The sequence below is a fragment of the Grampus griseus genome, assembly GCF_964374135.1.
Source record: "Grampus griseus genome assembly, chromosome: 11".
Lineage (NCBI taxonomy): Eukaryota > Metazoa > Chordata > Mammalia > Artiodactyla > Delphinidae > Grampus > Grampus griseus.
Genome location: NC_139005.1, coordinates 81,723,979 through 81,741,535, shown reverse-complemented (window position 1 = coordinate 81,741,535; position 17,557 = coordinate 81,723,979). Strand labels below are relative to the sequence as shown.

The 17,557-nt window shown below is 35.9% G+C and overlaps 1 protein-coding gene across 4 annotated transcripts in view; it reads right to left on the bottom strand.

Annotated features, from left to right (window-relative positions):
- Positions 1-17,557, bottom strand: part of SCYL2 (SCY1 like pseudokinase 2) — a 59,131-nt gene that overhangs the window by 20,587 nt on the left and 20,987 nt on the right. For 3 of the 4 annotated variants that reach the window (XM_082665517.1, XM_082665520.1, XM_082665518.1), the window contains exons 3-9: positions 12,813-12,970; positions 11,202-11,255; positions 6,914-7,058; positions 4,108-4,257; positions 2,698-2,919; positions 1,782-1,898; positions 768-893 (exon numbers count right to left, since the gene is read on the bottom strand). In XM_082665517.1, coding sequence (XP_082521643.1) covers positions 768-893; positions 1,782-1,898; positions 2,698-2,919; positions 4,108-4,257; positions 6,914-7,058; positions 11,202-11,255; positions 12,813-12,970 — 972 coding nt within the window. The remainder of the gene's footprint in view (positions 1-767; positions 894-1,781; positions 1,899-2,697; positions 2,920-4,107; positions 4,258-6,913; positions 7,059-11,201; positions 11,256-12,812; positions 12,971-17,557) is intronic. The other variant, XM_082665519.1, reaches the window with a different exon arrangement.

The following is a 17,557-nucleotide window of genomic DNA, read 5'->3' as shown; positions in this document are numbered from 1 at the left end:
ATTATGCCAGGACAAAAGACATAACTTGGGAACATCACAGATAAAGGGGGACATACGATTACCCTTCCTTTAGGAAATCTTCCCCAATTAGTCTTCACTAATACAGTTCTCCTCTTAATTTCTTCATTACTTATGACTCATACCACACATTGTTAATTGTTGTTTCATGCACATTAACCCTATCTACACTTACTGTAAAGCCCTTGAAAGCAAGGACAATATTTTGTTTCCCATTTATTCTCCACAGCATCTAAGTAAAGGGCTAGACAAACAGTGCATAACCAATGAATATCTGATAGATTAAACACTGAAGATATTTCTGCAAAGGAATTACTAGTTTTCCAGCCAGTGGCTTCTTTAGCAATCACTAATATTTTTATACCATATTATCCTCATGATTTAATAAGCCAGAAAATGGAGAGTAAAGGAATTGGAGAGACTAGTATCAATACTGCAGTATAACTGCTAGTGAGGCAGTGATTTCCACAATGACAGTTTACGGAATTCTCTTCTGATGTTTAATGTCCAAGTGCTGCCTTTGCATAGGTGGTATCCTTCCAATTTTTTACCCTATTTAATAATTTTTGGAGCACACACAAAAGGTCCACTAAACTTTTGTGACTTCAGTCTGTAGCCTTTTATAGTCACTTATATACCCCTGGCAAAAGTTACATTTTTTTTTTTTGGAAGAGTTATTATAGTAAGTCAAAGTAAATTTTAAATTCTATACTCCAGACTATATAATAACAAACTGATCAACAACAAACCTTGGGCAGTTTTGGCAGAACCTTTGGCAGTCCTTTGAAAAACTGTGATTTCTGAAGGTTATCTCTTTGGAATAAGGTATCAAAATACTGCAGTGTTACTGCACCAACATCATCAAAGAAGGGAATCTAAAAACAGAGAAACAGAATTATTCTGATAAGTATTAAAGTACTTCTCATATCTGAAACTGACACATTATGGTAAAAAAATATTCAGAAACATTTAGCGAAATGCTAAAGACCACTTAATAAAAATTCTAATTATAAAAATCAGAATAAGAAAGTAATAAATTATTTTTCTTTTCAAGGTCAGTTTTTCAGAAACAGTACCTGTGAGTTAGCTGCACAGTAACATTTTCTTTACATAACTAGTAAAACATTAAAAGATTAAGTAAAATATCTTGAGGGCATAAACAGTACCATTCATTAAAATCCATTGGTTAGGGGCTTCCCTGGTGGTGCAGTGGTTGAGTCTGCCTGCCAATGCAGGGGACACGGTTTCAAGCCCTGGTCTGGGAAGATCCCACATGCCGTGGAGCGACTGGGCCCATGAGCCACAATTACTGAGCCTGCGCACCTGGAGCCTGTGCTCCACAACAACAGAGGCCGCGACAGTGAGTGGCCCCCACTTGCCACAACTAGAGAAAGCCCACGCACAGAAACGAAGACCCAACACAGCCATAAATAAATAAATAAATAAACAAACAAACATTAAAAAAAAAATCCATTGGTTATATGAGTGAATTTGAAGGCTATGAATTCTTGGGGTGTCTAGAACTTCTGCATGCCTAACTGTAACTATTAGGTCTCTTTATTTGAAATTTTAAACTTTATATCAGAGCACTTACCTGCATAAATTGTTTAACTCTTTAAGATTAAAAGAAGATGAATATTTAATACATTCAAGAATACAGATGTTATCTGGGGACTATATCTGATTAAATCTTCAGATGCATTTAATCAACTTTAACTCATTTTTTGTCCCTCCATCTAAGGCAGGAATTCATATGCACTCACCTTTGTCATTTGATCTGCATCTGGTCTTACAGTTGGAGTTACGTTTAACAGTAGTTTTACATGCTCACGGACTTCCTCAGGTATATTTGTAAGTGAACTAGATCCTAAACGACTCAACTTCAAAAGAGTAATAATGTTAAATACGAATACAAAATATTCAAAAGATACACATTTATACTGTCAATAGTCCACTTAAGAAAACTTTTTGAGGGACTCCCCTGGTGGTGCAGTGGTTAAGAATCCACCTACCAATGCAGGGGACATGGGTTCGAGCCCTGGTCCAGGAAGATCCCACATGCCACGGAACAACTAGGCCCGTGCACCACAACTACTGAGCCTGCGCTCTAGAGCCCACGAGCCACAACTACTGAGCCCGAATGCCACAACTACTGAAGCCCATGTGCCTAGAGCCCAGGCTCTGCAACAAGAGAAGCCACCACAATGAGAAGCCCGCATACCGCAACAAAGAGTAGCCCCCGCTCACTGCAACTAGAGAAAACCCACGCGCAGCAACGAAGACCCAATGCAGCCAAAAATAAATAAAAAATAAATTAAAAAAAAAAAAGAAAACTTTTTGAAATTTACTAAAAAATATATTTTTAGATTGAACAAAGGGCTAATTCTACTGTTGCAAGATAATTAAAACACATCTTTAATACCTGAAATTGTCTCTATTCCTAAAACAAAACACCCAGTATTTTAGACCATATTTCAATTTTCACTCTAGTAAATAAATGCCATGATTAAAGTTGTAGTAACAAATATTAATCCTAAGAATTACTTTTGTTAAGTTGACTTTATGAAAACTTAAAATATGAGACACTCATCTCAGTTTAGAGAATTTTCTGAACATATTTTGGAAAAAAACAAACACTTAATACATTTTTAATGCAAGAAAATGTTTAAAGGCAAATACCTGATCCAACTGTCTACTGAAACTCTTGTAAATATCTTGCTTGTTAACTTCAAATATAGCTTTCCCTTTATTAAATACAGCATACATGACAGTTCCTAAAGAGTACATATCACTGGCTGTTTCACAGCTCACAGAAAGTATGTATTCAGGAGCCAAATATTCAGGATTTGGAAGACACAATGATGGTAAATTTGGGTCCCATTCTTTACATGGAAACTTAGGCTATAAAAAGACAGAAAAGGGATTACATAGATTAAATAGTTAAATTAAAGCAAACCACTGTCAAGTAGTAACAATTTAGTTTTAAATTCATACTCAGTCATGCAAGTAAAAATGTCACCATCACTTTCAATTCTAAATTTCCCCAAATCCCAAAACTAGAAAGTGCATGAAACAAGTTAAGAGATAAGAATAAGAACTCTTATAACTTTGAGATTATTGGCGCTCTCTCCCAGAAGACAAATTATCACTACACTATACAATGCATTATGAATACGGAAAGGTCTGGCCTATGTTTTCTGATACACAGGCTTCAAATTTATGAGTTCAAATAGATTATTGTTTGAAACCTTGTTCTTTCACCAACTAGCTATGTGACTTAGTTAACAGGTTCAAAGGGATGTTGTAAGATAAACAAAAGTATGGAAAACAGAGCCAGCACAGTGCCTGATGCATAGTATGTACTCAACCAATACTAATTCTTTCTGCTTCCCTTAAAAATGTTTACTTAAATTAGAAATGTATTTTAGGTCAAAGCATGGTTGTTAAAGGTAACAACTATATTGTAAAAATTTGAAATATTGCAGTGTTTTCCTAAGTATAAATAGGCAGGTTTCATAATCACTAAGTAACAGTTGCTTTTTAACCAGAAAGACTGGGTTTAAATCCTAGCTCTACCACTTACCACTTGTCTGAACTTAGGCAAATTATTTTATTCTATGAGTCTAACTTACTCATCTGTATTATTCCCATACCTCACTGAGTCGTTGTGAGGATAATAAGTAAATACACAAGAAGTGTTCAGAAAAGCGCTTCAATAAATGTTACCCATTATTATCACTGCTATTGTTATAATGCTCCTTAAAGAAGAAACACTGCTAGAGATTCACAGTGTTTGTTTGTGTATCTGACACTCTGAGGGAAAAAAATCTACTTAACCCAATAGTGCTCAAATTTGCTTAACTCTAGTACTTTCTTCTCAAGTAACATTACTGAGGAATTAATGAGCTAAATATTCATAGGTACAATGAACACTAGAAATTTTCTATAAAGCTATACATTTAAACATACCATTGTACCACATAGCCTATTTCTACACATTTATCAGGCTTATAAATTCTCTAATCTATTTCAGATGCAATCACAAATTTCCAGAGCTTTAAAAAATGAGAAGAATAAAACCTTCATTACCTCTTGTTCAGAAGGATTGGTCGATGATATACAAAAATCAAAGCCCATTATTTTCCAGGCTCCACTTTTATTCAAAATTATATTTTCAGGTGTAACATTTCCATGAACCATTTTCACACTGCTATGCAAAAATGACAATCCTTCAGAAACCTGTAAATGGAAATAAAAGACATTTTTAATAAAACTCCTTTCAATTACAATAATAAATCTCATAATAATCAAATTTGCTGCTTCTCCCAATAAAAATTTTTTACACGCCAGGTAACAATTAAATTTCATAAATGCAAAAGTATAGGTATTCTCAGTTGCCAGAGCATTCTAAGCATTAGCAAGAAAAACCCAATTGTAAAAACAGAGGACAACTATTTATTAAGTTCCTTTCTATACCCACAAAAGCAAAAGAAAAGACAGTAATAAAAGCACTTTGCTACCCAAATTCATTTAGTTCCTGAATTTGAAAAGCGAGAGAATCTTTGGTTTCTTACTTAAAGACAGTAAATATCAAGAAATACCTTTGTCAATTTGATTCTAATTCTTAATATTTTTATATATTTATACTTCATATTGAAATTAAGTTTTTCTGAATAGCATTGTACTCAGTTTTCAAACATTAACTGATATTCACTCATTCTCACACTGGATTAATATTTTGTATTTGTGCCTGAGATTACCATGGAATTTGTTAACAAAAAGTGAAAACTGGATTTGAAAGGGCCAACGTACCAAGTATGCCAGTTCCTCAAAAACTTAAAAATAGAATTACCATAGAATCCAGCAATTCCACTTCTGGGTATATCCCAAAAAGAACTGAAAGCAGGGTCCTGAAGAGATATTTGTTCACCCATGTTCATAGCAGTATTACGATAACCAAGAGGTGAAAGCAACCCAAGTGTCCATCAACGAATGAATGAATAAACATAATGTGGTAAATACATACAACAGAATATTATTCAGCCTTCAAATAGGAAAGAAATTCTGACACACACTACCACATGGATGAACCTAGAGGATATTATGCTAACTGAAATAAACCAGTCACAAAAAGAAAAATACTGCATGATTCCAATTATATGAGTAGTCAAACTAATAGAGACAGAAAGTAGAATGATGGTTGCTAGGGGCTGGGAGGTATGAGAGGTGGGGTGTGAGGAGTTATTGTTTAATGGGTACAGCTTAAATTTTGCAAGGTGAAAAGAGTTCTGGAGATGGATGGAAGTGATGGTTGCACAAGAATGTGAATGTACTTAAACTGTACACTTAAAAATGGCTAAGATGGCAAATTTTATGTTATGTGTATTTTACCACAATTAGAATATACTGTTAAGAGAATAAGATAAGCCACAGACTAAGAGAGAATATTTTTAAGTCATGTATCTGACAAAGAACTTGTGTCCACAATATATAAAGAAATCTCAAAACTCAATAACAGAAAACAAACAACCCATTTAAACAATAAGCAAAAGATCTGAACAGACATGTCACCAAAAAAGACACTCAGATGGCAAGGAAGCATATAAAAAGGTGTTCAACATCATTATTCATTAAGGAAATGCAAATTAAAACTCCAATGAGATACCACTGCACACATATTAGAATGGCTACAATTGAGGGAATTCCCTGGCGGTCCAGTGGTTAGGACTCCATGCTTTCACTGCCGAGGACCTGGGTTCAATCCCTGGTCAAGGAACTAAGATCCCACGAAAAAAAGAATGGTTACAATTGAAAGGGCCAACCATACCAAGTTTTGCAAAGATGTGAAAAAAATGTAACTTTTATACACTGCAATGGGAATGTAAAATGGTACTATCATTTGGAAAACAGTTTTCAGTTTCTTAAAAAATAAAATATACACATACCATTTGATCCAGCCATTCCACTCCTAGGTAATTAACCAAGAGAAATGAAAGCATACGTCCATACAAAAACTTGCATATGAATGTTCATAGCAGCTTTATTTGCAATAGCCCAAAATTGGAAACAACCCAAATGATCAACAACAGGTGAATGGATGAGCAAACTATGATATACTACTCAGTAATAAAAGAAATATTGATATGCACAACTATATGAATGAATACCAAAATAATCAGATTGATTGAAAGAAGCCAGGCCAGAAAAAGAGTACATATTGTATGATTTCATTTACAAAATTCTAAAAATACAAACTGATTTAGTGACAGAAAGTAGTCAGTGGCTTCCTAGGGTGAGAGACAGAAGACAGCAAGGAGCAGGAGGGGAGGACCGCAATGGGTATGAGGAAACTTTGGAAGGTCCATATGTAAATTGTTTTGATTGTAGTGACGGTTCCACCTATAAACTTAAAAAACTGTATATTTTAAACATGTGAAGTTTACTGTATGCCAATTAATTATACCTTAACAATACTGTTAAAAATAATGAATAAAATGATCTCTGCCCCCCAAAAACAAAGAATCTACTGTATCAATTCACTCTCTAAAGCCGAAGATATTTTGGTAAGCAAGGGAAGGAAAATCAGAAAAAGTGGATGGACTTAACGGATGCACTGTGAAGGTTCACAATTCAAAAACATTAAAAAGGAACCACCACATCCACCAATCAACAAGTGCTCTTCTCCAAAGGTTACTAATGTTATGTTTCATACATTAAAAAGATAGTTTAAGCCTAACAATAAACTGTAGAAAAATTCTAGAACATAGAAATAATTTTTAAATTACTGAGAAGATCTAAAGGTTTACATAAAGCAGTTTATACAGCTAAATTTGAAATGGCTAAAAACAATTTTGAAGGAAAATATTCTATCCACATGATGAATAAAAATACATACCTGAAGCAAACCATATTTAGTTTCTACATCATAAAGTTTATAATCCTTAATGTCTGGAGATACAGGGGAAGGTAGATTTTCCCAGTTACCCAGAACATTGGCTAAGCTGGCAAAAACTGGTTCCGTACAAAATGCCAAGCAATCCCTGTTTTAAAAAAGAAAAATATTAGTGGTCCTATTTAACTATCAACAAGAAGGTGGACAATTTTACATTTATTTTCAGCATTAATATAACACACTTAGGCCAATAAAGCAAAGTTAGGAAGCTTTGTATATGAATTCCACTGGATAAATCATTCAGTCTTTTAAGTGTTATAACAGCTGTGATACATTTTTTAAATTTAAAAAGTCAGGAAATAAAAATTGTATCAACTGTGCATTTTGAATGATTGATATTCTTTATGGAAAACCAATGAATTAATTTAACATACTGTTACATTATACCTATGATATTACCCTTATTTCTAAGGCTCTAAATCTCAGAATATGCTCAAAGGAACCTGTAGATTTCCCACAGACACCTCTGGAGCAATGAGTCAGGAAGAGGGACAGGGCATAGCTCCAGCTCCCACAGGACGGTCACTTTTTTTTTTTTCACTGTTAAGAGCAAACACCTGGGTGAGGGAAGGGTCCTGAATTACGTCTCTTGGGACCTTTGTGAGCTGTTGGAACCCTGGAAGGGCACATCATTTTTGCATCTCTAGGACTGTCTTTTGCTCCTGTAAACAATGTGAAAACCCTTTTGTTCTTGCTTTGGGAAACATGGCATCCTGTGGTGTCTTCTAGGGCAGGGGTCCCCAACCCTAGGGCCGCGGCCTGTTAGGAACCAGGCCGCACAGCAGGCGGTGAGCAGCGGGCCAGGGAGCGAAGCTTCATCTGCCGCTCCCCATCGCTCGCATTACCTCCTGAACCACCCCCACCCCTGTCCATGGAAAAACTGTCTTCCACGAAACCAGTCCCTGGTGACAAAAAGGTTGGGGACCACTGTCCTAGGGTACTTTGCAAGCCCTGATGTCCACTTGTCCTCCACAGCACATTGCCAGGACAAGCATGACATGTGTGTGCTCGGTGCGGGGGAGGCGGGGGGGGGGGGAGCGGGGGGGCGTTCCTGTTTCCCGGTGGGTGAGTAGGAGTGACCGTGGAGCCTGTGTGCAGAGGATCAGCAGGGCTTCCCCAGGTTGCTGAGCGGCAGGACGTGTCAGGAGATGTGACGTCCTGGCCAGAGCACGGCCACATGGACACACCTGGAGCTCGGGGAGCTCCCTGGCAGGAGGTCCATGTGGAAGATCTCAGGACCGGGCAGTCAGGTCCAGATGCCAGTGGGAGTGACTAGCCTGATGACTACTTCAATCTCAGAGCACCTTTGCTTTTATCTATTTTATGTATCATTTTTAAAGGTGTCACAAGTTTCCAATTTTTTTAATTACTGTTCTTTGATTTTTATTTATTTTATTTTATTTTTTGGCTGTGCCACACAGCTTGCGGGATCTTAGTTCCCCAACCAGGGATCGAGCCGGGGCCCTCAGCATTAGTAACATTCAATAAGCCTTCAATAAGTCTAATAGAGTAATGACCAAGAGCTCAAGCTCTGAATACAAATACCCAACTTCAAGTCCCAGCATCTCTATTCCTTGTCGGTGACTTTGGACACTTTGAGCCTCACTTTGCCCATTTGTAAACTGGTGATAAAAGACCACCTTGAAAGGTTACTGCAAAGATCAAATGAGCAAATGCATATAAAATACATAGCAGGTTGACTAAAATGTAAGCTCAATAAATGTTTACAATTGCTATTGTAATTACCAACTGTCTGAGATTCAAGTCCTAACATTTTGGACTTTGGCTTAGGCTCTGGCAATGAAGAACTACAAGGCAGTGCGGTAACAAAGCTATACCAAGCCTCTGCACCTGGACAGTAACTGTTTAATGGCAAATATGCCTTTTGCTGTTCTGTCAGTAATACTTGAGTTACTTTTCTTTCACTTTGAACCCATTTTTCAAATGAAAGCATATGCAGAAGTTCAATATGTATGAGTGATCAAGACAGAGCTGCTTAGGTTGAAGAAGAAAGTTACACTGTCCTCCCTGCTCAGTTATCAATAAAGATGATGATCTTGATCTTGTTCTTGATTCCCACACTAAGCTCATTAACACAGTGGACACAGGCTTTCGTTTGCTGAACTGCACTGGAGGAAAACTGCTCAAAAACCCCTTAGTCTTCTCTACAGTTTCCAATGATTCCCAGGACTCGTTTATTTTAGCAACTCTTATTTTTTTCCTTTTCTGTCTTGTCCCCAAAATCATCCTTGGTCATATCAATATTCGTAAGATTATTCTTCAAGCTTGAAGGCCTTATTATCTTTCATGAATATTTATTTCCATCATCATTACAAACAGTTACACACCAGAAGGGCTAAATCCTCTCTCAAGGACCACCTCCCCCAACCGCAGCTGTTTACTAGCCATTCATCTCCCACCCTTTTACTACCACCACCTAACCTAGCTTCCCAGTATCTTTATTCAACAAATTTGAAGTATTCAGTTCTGACTACACTTTATTCCTGTCTTTCTCCCTACTACCTCAACAATAAACTATCGCCCTTACTACCCTTTACTGGGCAAACCCTTATTAACCCTGTAGGCGCCATCACAGGTTTCTTTTACTCTCTTGCTTATGTCGTAAGCTGAAGGAAAAAATAGAAAACCCAAGTCTCTGTAGACTCATAGCCTAAAGATACATAGTATACTTTATTTAACCTCGCTCTTTTTATTTTTCAAGAACATCCCTTCATAGCCCTCTTATATTAACTCCTCATTCCATTAACTCCTTATTCCTTTACCTACTACTCATCTATTATCCATGTTCTATCTTGAAAAAGTAAAGTTCATCGAACATGAATGATCTCATTTCCCTACACTTTACCTCAGTATATTAGTGATTTGCAACTATCCTCCTGAAATTTCCTTTGAGTTCCTCCTATGGGACTTTATTCACATAATGATGTCTTCTCTGCTGGGTTCCTTTCTAGCTTCCAAACTGCCATCCTACTGAAATTACTGAATATCACTAACAACCTCTCACTAGTCAAATGCAATGGATTCTTCTCAGTCCTTATTTCCTTTTTATTTGGTGGTCCCCAGTGTTAGGGAGTCCTTTCTTCCCTCCTTTGGCTTCCGTAACATGTTGCCAATTTTTCTCCTGTCATACGACATGATCCTTCCAATTTCTTTTGCTGGCTCTTCTTTCCCCTCTACATTTCAAGTTCTGTCCTCACTACTCTGCTCTTTTGACTCATGCTCTTGAAATTCATTTTTTTTTCATGGTTTTAATTACTACCTATATTTTACTCACCCCCATATACATCACCAACTCTGAACTTTCACCTGGATTACTTTTCTTTTTATTTATTTATTTAAAAAATTTTTTTGATGTAGATCATTTTTAAAGTCTTTATTGAATCTGCTATAATATTGCTCCTGTTTTATGTTTTGGTTTTTTGGCCCTGAGGCATGTGGGATCTTAGCTCCCCAACCAGGGTTTGAACCCGCACCCCCAGCACTGGAAGGCAAAGTCTTAACCACTGGACTGCCAGGGAAGTCCCTGGATTATTTTCTATAGCACATTTCTTTTGGATGATTCCAGTGTCATCTCCACATTATTAAGTCATTAAAAACCAGAAGTTATTTTTTTCCTTCCCTAAAGGGTTCCTATTTCTATCAATGCTACTGCAATTTTTACAACCTATCAATGAAAATGCCTTAAAGTAATCTTTGAATTATCTCTCTTCATGAATGCCAATAAAGCCCTAGTCCTATAATATTTAAATCACTATAAAAGAAGCTGCAGGGACAGAGAAAGATATAAAACACTAGCCTTTCTCCCTTCAAGAGATTTAAAACGTAATGATGAAATACAAGTTAGGGACTTCCCTGGTGGCGCAGTGGTTAAAAATCCACCTGCCAATGCAGGAGACACAGGCTCGATCCCTGCTCCGGGAAGATCCCACATGCCGTGGAACAACAAAGCCCGTGAGCCACAACTACTGAGCTTGTGCTCTAGAGCCCGTGAGCCACAACTACTGAGCCCACGTGCCACAACTACTGAAGCCCACGCGGCTAGAGCCCGTGCTCCGCAACAAGAGAAGCCAACGCAATGAGAAGGCTGCGCACCGCAACGAACAGTAGCCCCCGCTCGCCGCAACTAGAGAAAGCCCACACGCAGCAACGAAGACCCAATGCAGCCAAAAATAAGTTAATTAATTAATTAAATTTTTTTAAAAAATCCTACTTTATCCTCAGTCGGCTAAATATTGAGTCACCATATGATCCAGCAAGTTGGCTCCTAGGTTGTACACCCAAGGGAAATGAAAACGTATGTCCACACAAAAACTTGTACACAAATGTTTACAGCAGCAGTATTCATAAAAACCAAAAAGGAGAAACAACTCCAATGCCCATCAACTGATGAACAGGTAAACAAAATGTGCTATATTCATACAATGGAATATTAAAAAAAAAAAAGAAATACAAGTTAAAATAACAAAGGTGGGTAGGTTCTGATAGGTGACACTATAACTACTGATAGAAAACACTCTAGAGGAAATAGCACAAACAAGCATGGAGTCAGGAAAGCTCAGGACAAGTGTGATCAACAAAACTTAGTCCACTTTGAGATAGAGGGTTCATAATAGTGAGTGTCACGTAAGAAGACAACAACTATAATCTTCTTCTGGGTTTATTTACACAAGGAAGGGCAGTAAAATATTATCATGATAAGAGACATAAAATAAGTATATTTCTGGGTAGGCACAGCATAGGCTCAGGAATCAGGGTGCCATAACTATGTGGCTTATGTAGTAGCAGCTCCAATCCTCAGTTCTTCTATATAGTTGTTGAGAATTAAATAAGTTAAATACAAAAAATTTAGTACAGTTTTTCACATGGTAAACATTAGATTTTTTTCTTTTAGGTTCAAAGAAAAGATCTTGTGTCTTTGGGGGAAGTGAGTAAGTGACAGTGGGTTACTAAGATTCTAAAGTAAGAACTATGTAGAAATCCAAAATATAAAATAGATAAAAACCAAACTGTCCTGGTTGACGGGAGATGGGAAGCCTGGGCCCCTGCCAGCTAGGTTTCTCCCCCTGCCTCTTCTTTCCCTATCCTTAAAATCCTAGGGTCCACAGAATGTATGGGCAAACCATTTGGTTAAGATCTGATTTAAGAGAGGGGAATACAGTCTGCTAAGTAGGAAGGAAGGAATAAATTAGGGGTTATGAGTAATGTGGAAAAGATTTATATAGCTGGGTATCTAAAGGAGTTATTGAAAGCACCAAGGCTTGAGGATCCAGTTAAGATTACACAACATAAATTCTGTTTTCTTGTCATTCTCAGCAACAGTTCCCAAGCTCATTTTGAGAAAAAGAGATAGTAGAGTAACTGAGGACTATGAACTGACATACTGGACATAGTAAAAGGTTAAACGTCGAGAACAGTACTACCTGGAATACACATAAAAATAGCCTCTGAATATTGAATCAATGAAAAGGGGGCAATGAATTCTAGCAAATTAACAAGAAAAATTACTTTCAGGCAGGGACTGTATTCTATACTTCTCTCGCATCTTCCATTTGGACTGCTGTAGTCTTGAACATAGAGTAAGCAAATACAGACTCATGGCAAATGTGAAGAAAACTTTTATTAATATTTCAAAAAGAGACATAAACATAGAATATTCAAATAAATTTCAAAGAAGTAACTAATCCATAAGAACTCAACACTCAGTTGATAAGAACTTTTCACTGACAGTATACTGTATAGATAGATTTCAAACATAAAGTTTTTTAAAAAAAAAAACTATTTGTTTAGAAAATCTCTTATGTAAGTTTTCATAAAAATTTACCTGGATTCTTCTAAAGGATGTTGGACAGTAAGAAGTCGAGGGTGTCGTAGTCGAGTTAACTGTTGGACTCCTCGTTTTAGAGAATCGATGATTTGATCCTTTTCAAATTTTTGATATTTGTCAATCAGCTTTTTATCAAAGACAAAAACAGCTACTTCCTAATGAAAGAAATGTGTAACTAATTAATCAAGAATATATAAAAGCAATAAAATTTTATTTGAGTGTCACAACAGTCTACAAAGAGAAATAACTTAAAACGGTGCATTTTAGCACCATTGTTAATACTTTTCTGATATTAAAAAGTTGGTTTCTTCATAATTACTAAAGTTAAATATTTTTAGAGTTATAAGACTAAGAACCCTCATCTAAGGAGAACATAGGAAAATCTCCATCTTTCAACTCTGGTATCAGAGATACACACAAACTGTGTGTAATGTGTTGTCTCCTATGTAGTAATCTCTTATTTTACTGGAATTCAAATAAAAGTTAAAATGTTAAAAAATTCAAAATGCTTTTCATAGTGATAACCCTGGATTATACTTCAGAGTCTTGAAATACTTTTTAAAAGAAATGTCTTACATGTCAGGGAGTGCTTATTTATACAAAAACTCAATTTGTAAGCATCTTTTACATATGAATAACCCATACTCTTTCTCTCTCCTCTTGTTAAGGGCAGTAACTGGGAATGGTTACCAGCACGGGAAACTGCTCCCCTATCGTCTCTCTGAGATCAGTCACAGCTTATTTTATACTACTAAAAGCACACAACCTCCTTAACCACCTTCTCTCTTTCATTCTCTCTCAGTTGCACAAAGAAAACAGTTCCCATCAAGTTACCTAATCTTAACAAATCAGTCAAAAAATAGCCGTATTGATAGATGATATATTACAACTGTGTAATACATCAGTGATGCTGCTAGCTCTCCATCATAAATGCAAAGAAAACTGATAAAGTTGGAAGTAAAATTAGCAAAGAATCAATGCTAGCCCTCCAAAATTCTATGGAAGACTTTGAATGACTCTTTCAGAGCTCTGTGTCTCTTTCAAATGCTTTTAATTAAACCTACTACTACTCAACTATCTTTGAGTTGATACCAAGACAGTATCTTTCCATTTTATTGCTGTTCTCTTCTAATTATTTTTGCTACATTATGATTATTGCCTTCACAAGTTAGCCTGGCAACTATTTACATAACGGAGATTCACTGCAGAAATCCAAATCAGTAAATTCCTCAAAACACAACCTGTTTTAAGTTGGAGCCTCCTTAGACATATATAGATAAGTTAAGGATTTTAGAGGATTGAGGCTCTGAAAAGTTATAACGTAAAGGGACTATATTAGTAACTCAAATCGAACACCCTATTCCCCAAGCATCTGTGTACTTTTTAGGAATTATTCCACTCTTCACAGCAACCCATGAGACAAGTTATTATCCTCACTTCACAGATGAGGACACTGTGGAAAAGATAAACATATTATCTAAGATCTCACAATTGGTAAGATGAAGAATCAAGATTCAAACCCAGTCAGTCCAGCTCTAGGGGTCACTTTCTTAGCCAATACACCACTCTGTCTCCCCAGAAATAACAGGGCCAATAAATAAGACCCTAGTAAAACATGATATATGCCTTCAGTAAAACTATTTGAGTGAGAGCTTTAAATAGCACTCATATATATACTGCCTTCACAAGTTAACCTGGCATATACATATACACATACACACACACAAACACAAAATATTAGCTCTTTTGATCATTTTGAGACACAGAACAGGAGCTAAGAGCATTATGTAATATTAACTTGAACTAAAAACAAATGACCTACAAGTTCAAGTTCCCACCTCACTATTCATGTGTACAATTTTTAGTAAGTGTTCCAACATATTTTATAAATGCATCTAATTGAAATGTGTTTATTTTTTCAAGATGTTTTAAGTCTTTAAAAAAAGATTACATGAAGTAACTTCTGAGCTCCTACAGATTCACCACTCTAAAGGCAGAACACTATAGTTCATAAAGAAAAAAAACACAACTCTCTCTGACATTCATTTATTGTTTTAGGTCAAAAATGAAAGATTCCTACATAGATCAGAACAGGTTATCAACTATCTTAAAAATATTTTCTTTGTTCGGGGCTTCCCTGGTGGCGCAGTGGTTGAGAGTCCGCCTACCGATGCAGAGGACACGGGTTCGTGCCCCGGTCTGGGAAGATCCCACATGCCGCGAAGCGGCTGGGCCCGCGAGCCATGGCCGCTGAGCCTGCGCGTCCGGAGCCTGTGCTCCGCAACGGGAGAGGCCACAACAGTGAGAGGCCCGCGTACCGCAAAAAAAAAAAAAAAAAAATTTCTTTGTTCGGATCAGTTGATTAAAATTAACCAATGTCAACAAAGTAATGACTAATTAACTAACCTTTAGGCCTCATACTGACTCCTTAAAAGAAAACTCTTAGCCTGCACCTTGAAACCTTTCAACAGAATAGACTATCATCTAATTTCTAAATTTGTCTTTCCTGTACTACTTCACTATACTACTCCCTCTGCTAACACATATCACTTGTATAAAAATCCTATCCGTCTATACCTATATGTATATTACAAGCTTCTTGAAGAAAGAAACCATGCCATAAGTGTCTCTGTACCCACCACAGGATCTTCACCTAAAAGATACTCAGATGTTCATTGCCTACTGATGGTCAGTAAAGATAAGCAACTACTCGAAGCATTTCATTATCATGTTGAATTAAAACCGTTTTCAACTTTTCATTATGAAAATTTTCAAATATACAAAAAAAATGAGGTAGTGCAATCATCCAATATATCTTCCACTTAAGATTCAACAACCGTTAATGCTAATTAAAATGTGAGGCCCTTTTTGCAAAATTACAAATAATACCAAATATAAAATAATGTAAGCAACATTTGGCACTCTATTGTTTATTCACTTAATATTTTTAAAAATACATTGGCAAAGAGAGTTACCCATAAATAAAAAGTATTTTTCTCAATAGCCTATCTTTAAACAGAAAAGGATATGAAATAAATTATCTTTTCTAAAAATTAATATTTGTCATAATGGAGGCTGTCTTTTGATATAGACCTAATTTATAATTTTTAAAAGCTACTTTGCTTACTATAACTACAAAGTTGAACTCTCACTGAAAACAAGATAATTTAAGTAATAAAATCTGAGTTAGTATACACCAATGTATCTAGGATTCCCTAATAGCAATCATGAACTCCACTAACCTATTCCTCAGAGCCACCAGAGATGGTTTTTGAAACATAGACATTCCCTGAAATCCTTTATTTTATGGGCCTTTCAGGACTAGCTGGTGGTAACTCCAAGCATCATGTTCTTCTTTTTTTTGTGTGATTTTGGAACAATGTTCCTTTCTCAAAATAATAAAACAAAATATAAGTTTTTATTTAGATTAAGTTAAAAACAAGTTGAGATGACTGAGAGATAACAAGATATACTCCTTAAAATTACTAGAGATAGTCTATGATCATTTTTGATCTAAGCAACTTGACTAGCACATTCACCTTTGCACAATGGTTTCCTTTACATTAAAGCTGTTAATATTTTAGAATTTAACTATTTATAATAATTTAATTATGCCTCTGTCTACACAATATTAGCAAGCTTTACCCCATGGACACTGGCATCTAGAATAACATAATGTAAATTCTGTAATAAGGAAGGGACTGTGTCCAAGCCTACATGTAGTAGAGTGGATAAATATGAATAGGTAAATTTTTACTGCATGATTTTAAAAAATTGATCAATCTTTATTATCCTCATATGAATAGCAATTTAACTGAGGGTGTTACGAAGCTTATGAAGCAGGGCAAAAGAAATAGGCCAACAAGTATGACTTTTAAGGCAAAATAAGACTGAAGTTGCCTTATTTTTTTAAAAAAGAACTACTCCAAAGCTGGATAAAAAAGATCGTAATAAATGTGGGACACTAGAAGACTCCTAATAAATGTTAAATCCATTTGAAGAGTAGTCACCTGGCAACACAGAATCTTGTGTCAAGATAAACAGAAATGCTTAATAAATAAATGCATGAATAGCCTGAGAACCAGGCAAAATTTTATATATAAACATACACACACGCACACGTATTTTTTAAAACATTTTCCCCCCAAATAAATCCCTTGGCTTGACATAGGAGAGTTGAAAGAGATTTCAAAATGTTGAGCTATTCTTCTACTTGAAAAGAAGTAAAAGTTATATATACAGGTGGGACAGAAACTATTTATGTAGTGCTTTTATTACAAATTATTTAAATACATAGCAGCCTTTATAGTTATAGTATTCCTATCTAACAGATACGGTGATGGTATTTCAATTTTAAAGGACATATATATGAAGCAAACGTTTCTCACTTATATATACAGTTTGACCAAAAAAATTTCCCTTTAATGACTTGTTTAAATAAAGTCTAATTAAAAATTAGAAAAGCTAATGAAATCCAGTGCAGGGCATTTGTCTCAGAAATCTCTCTTAAATATTCTTTAAAAAGGAAATAAGGATATATTTGAAAAGAGTGTCTATGTTTATAAAACCATTTTAGTCCTAAATATGCTACTCTGTAGAAAGACTAAGTCAGCTTCAAAGCTATAAGAGAAATACAGCAGCATAAACTCTAAGCCTAGCAACTATCTACTAGACATTATAAAAGTTCAAGAGGTAGGGGAGCAGGAAATATTTCACTGAATTTTCAAAAATTAAATAGCCCT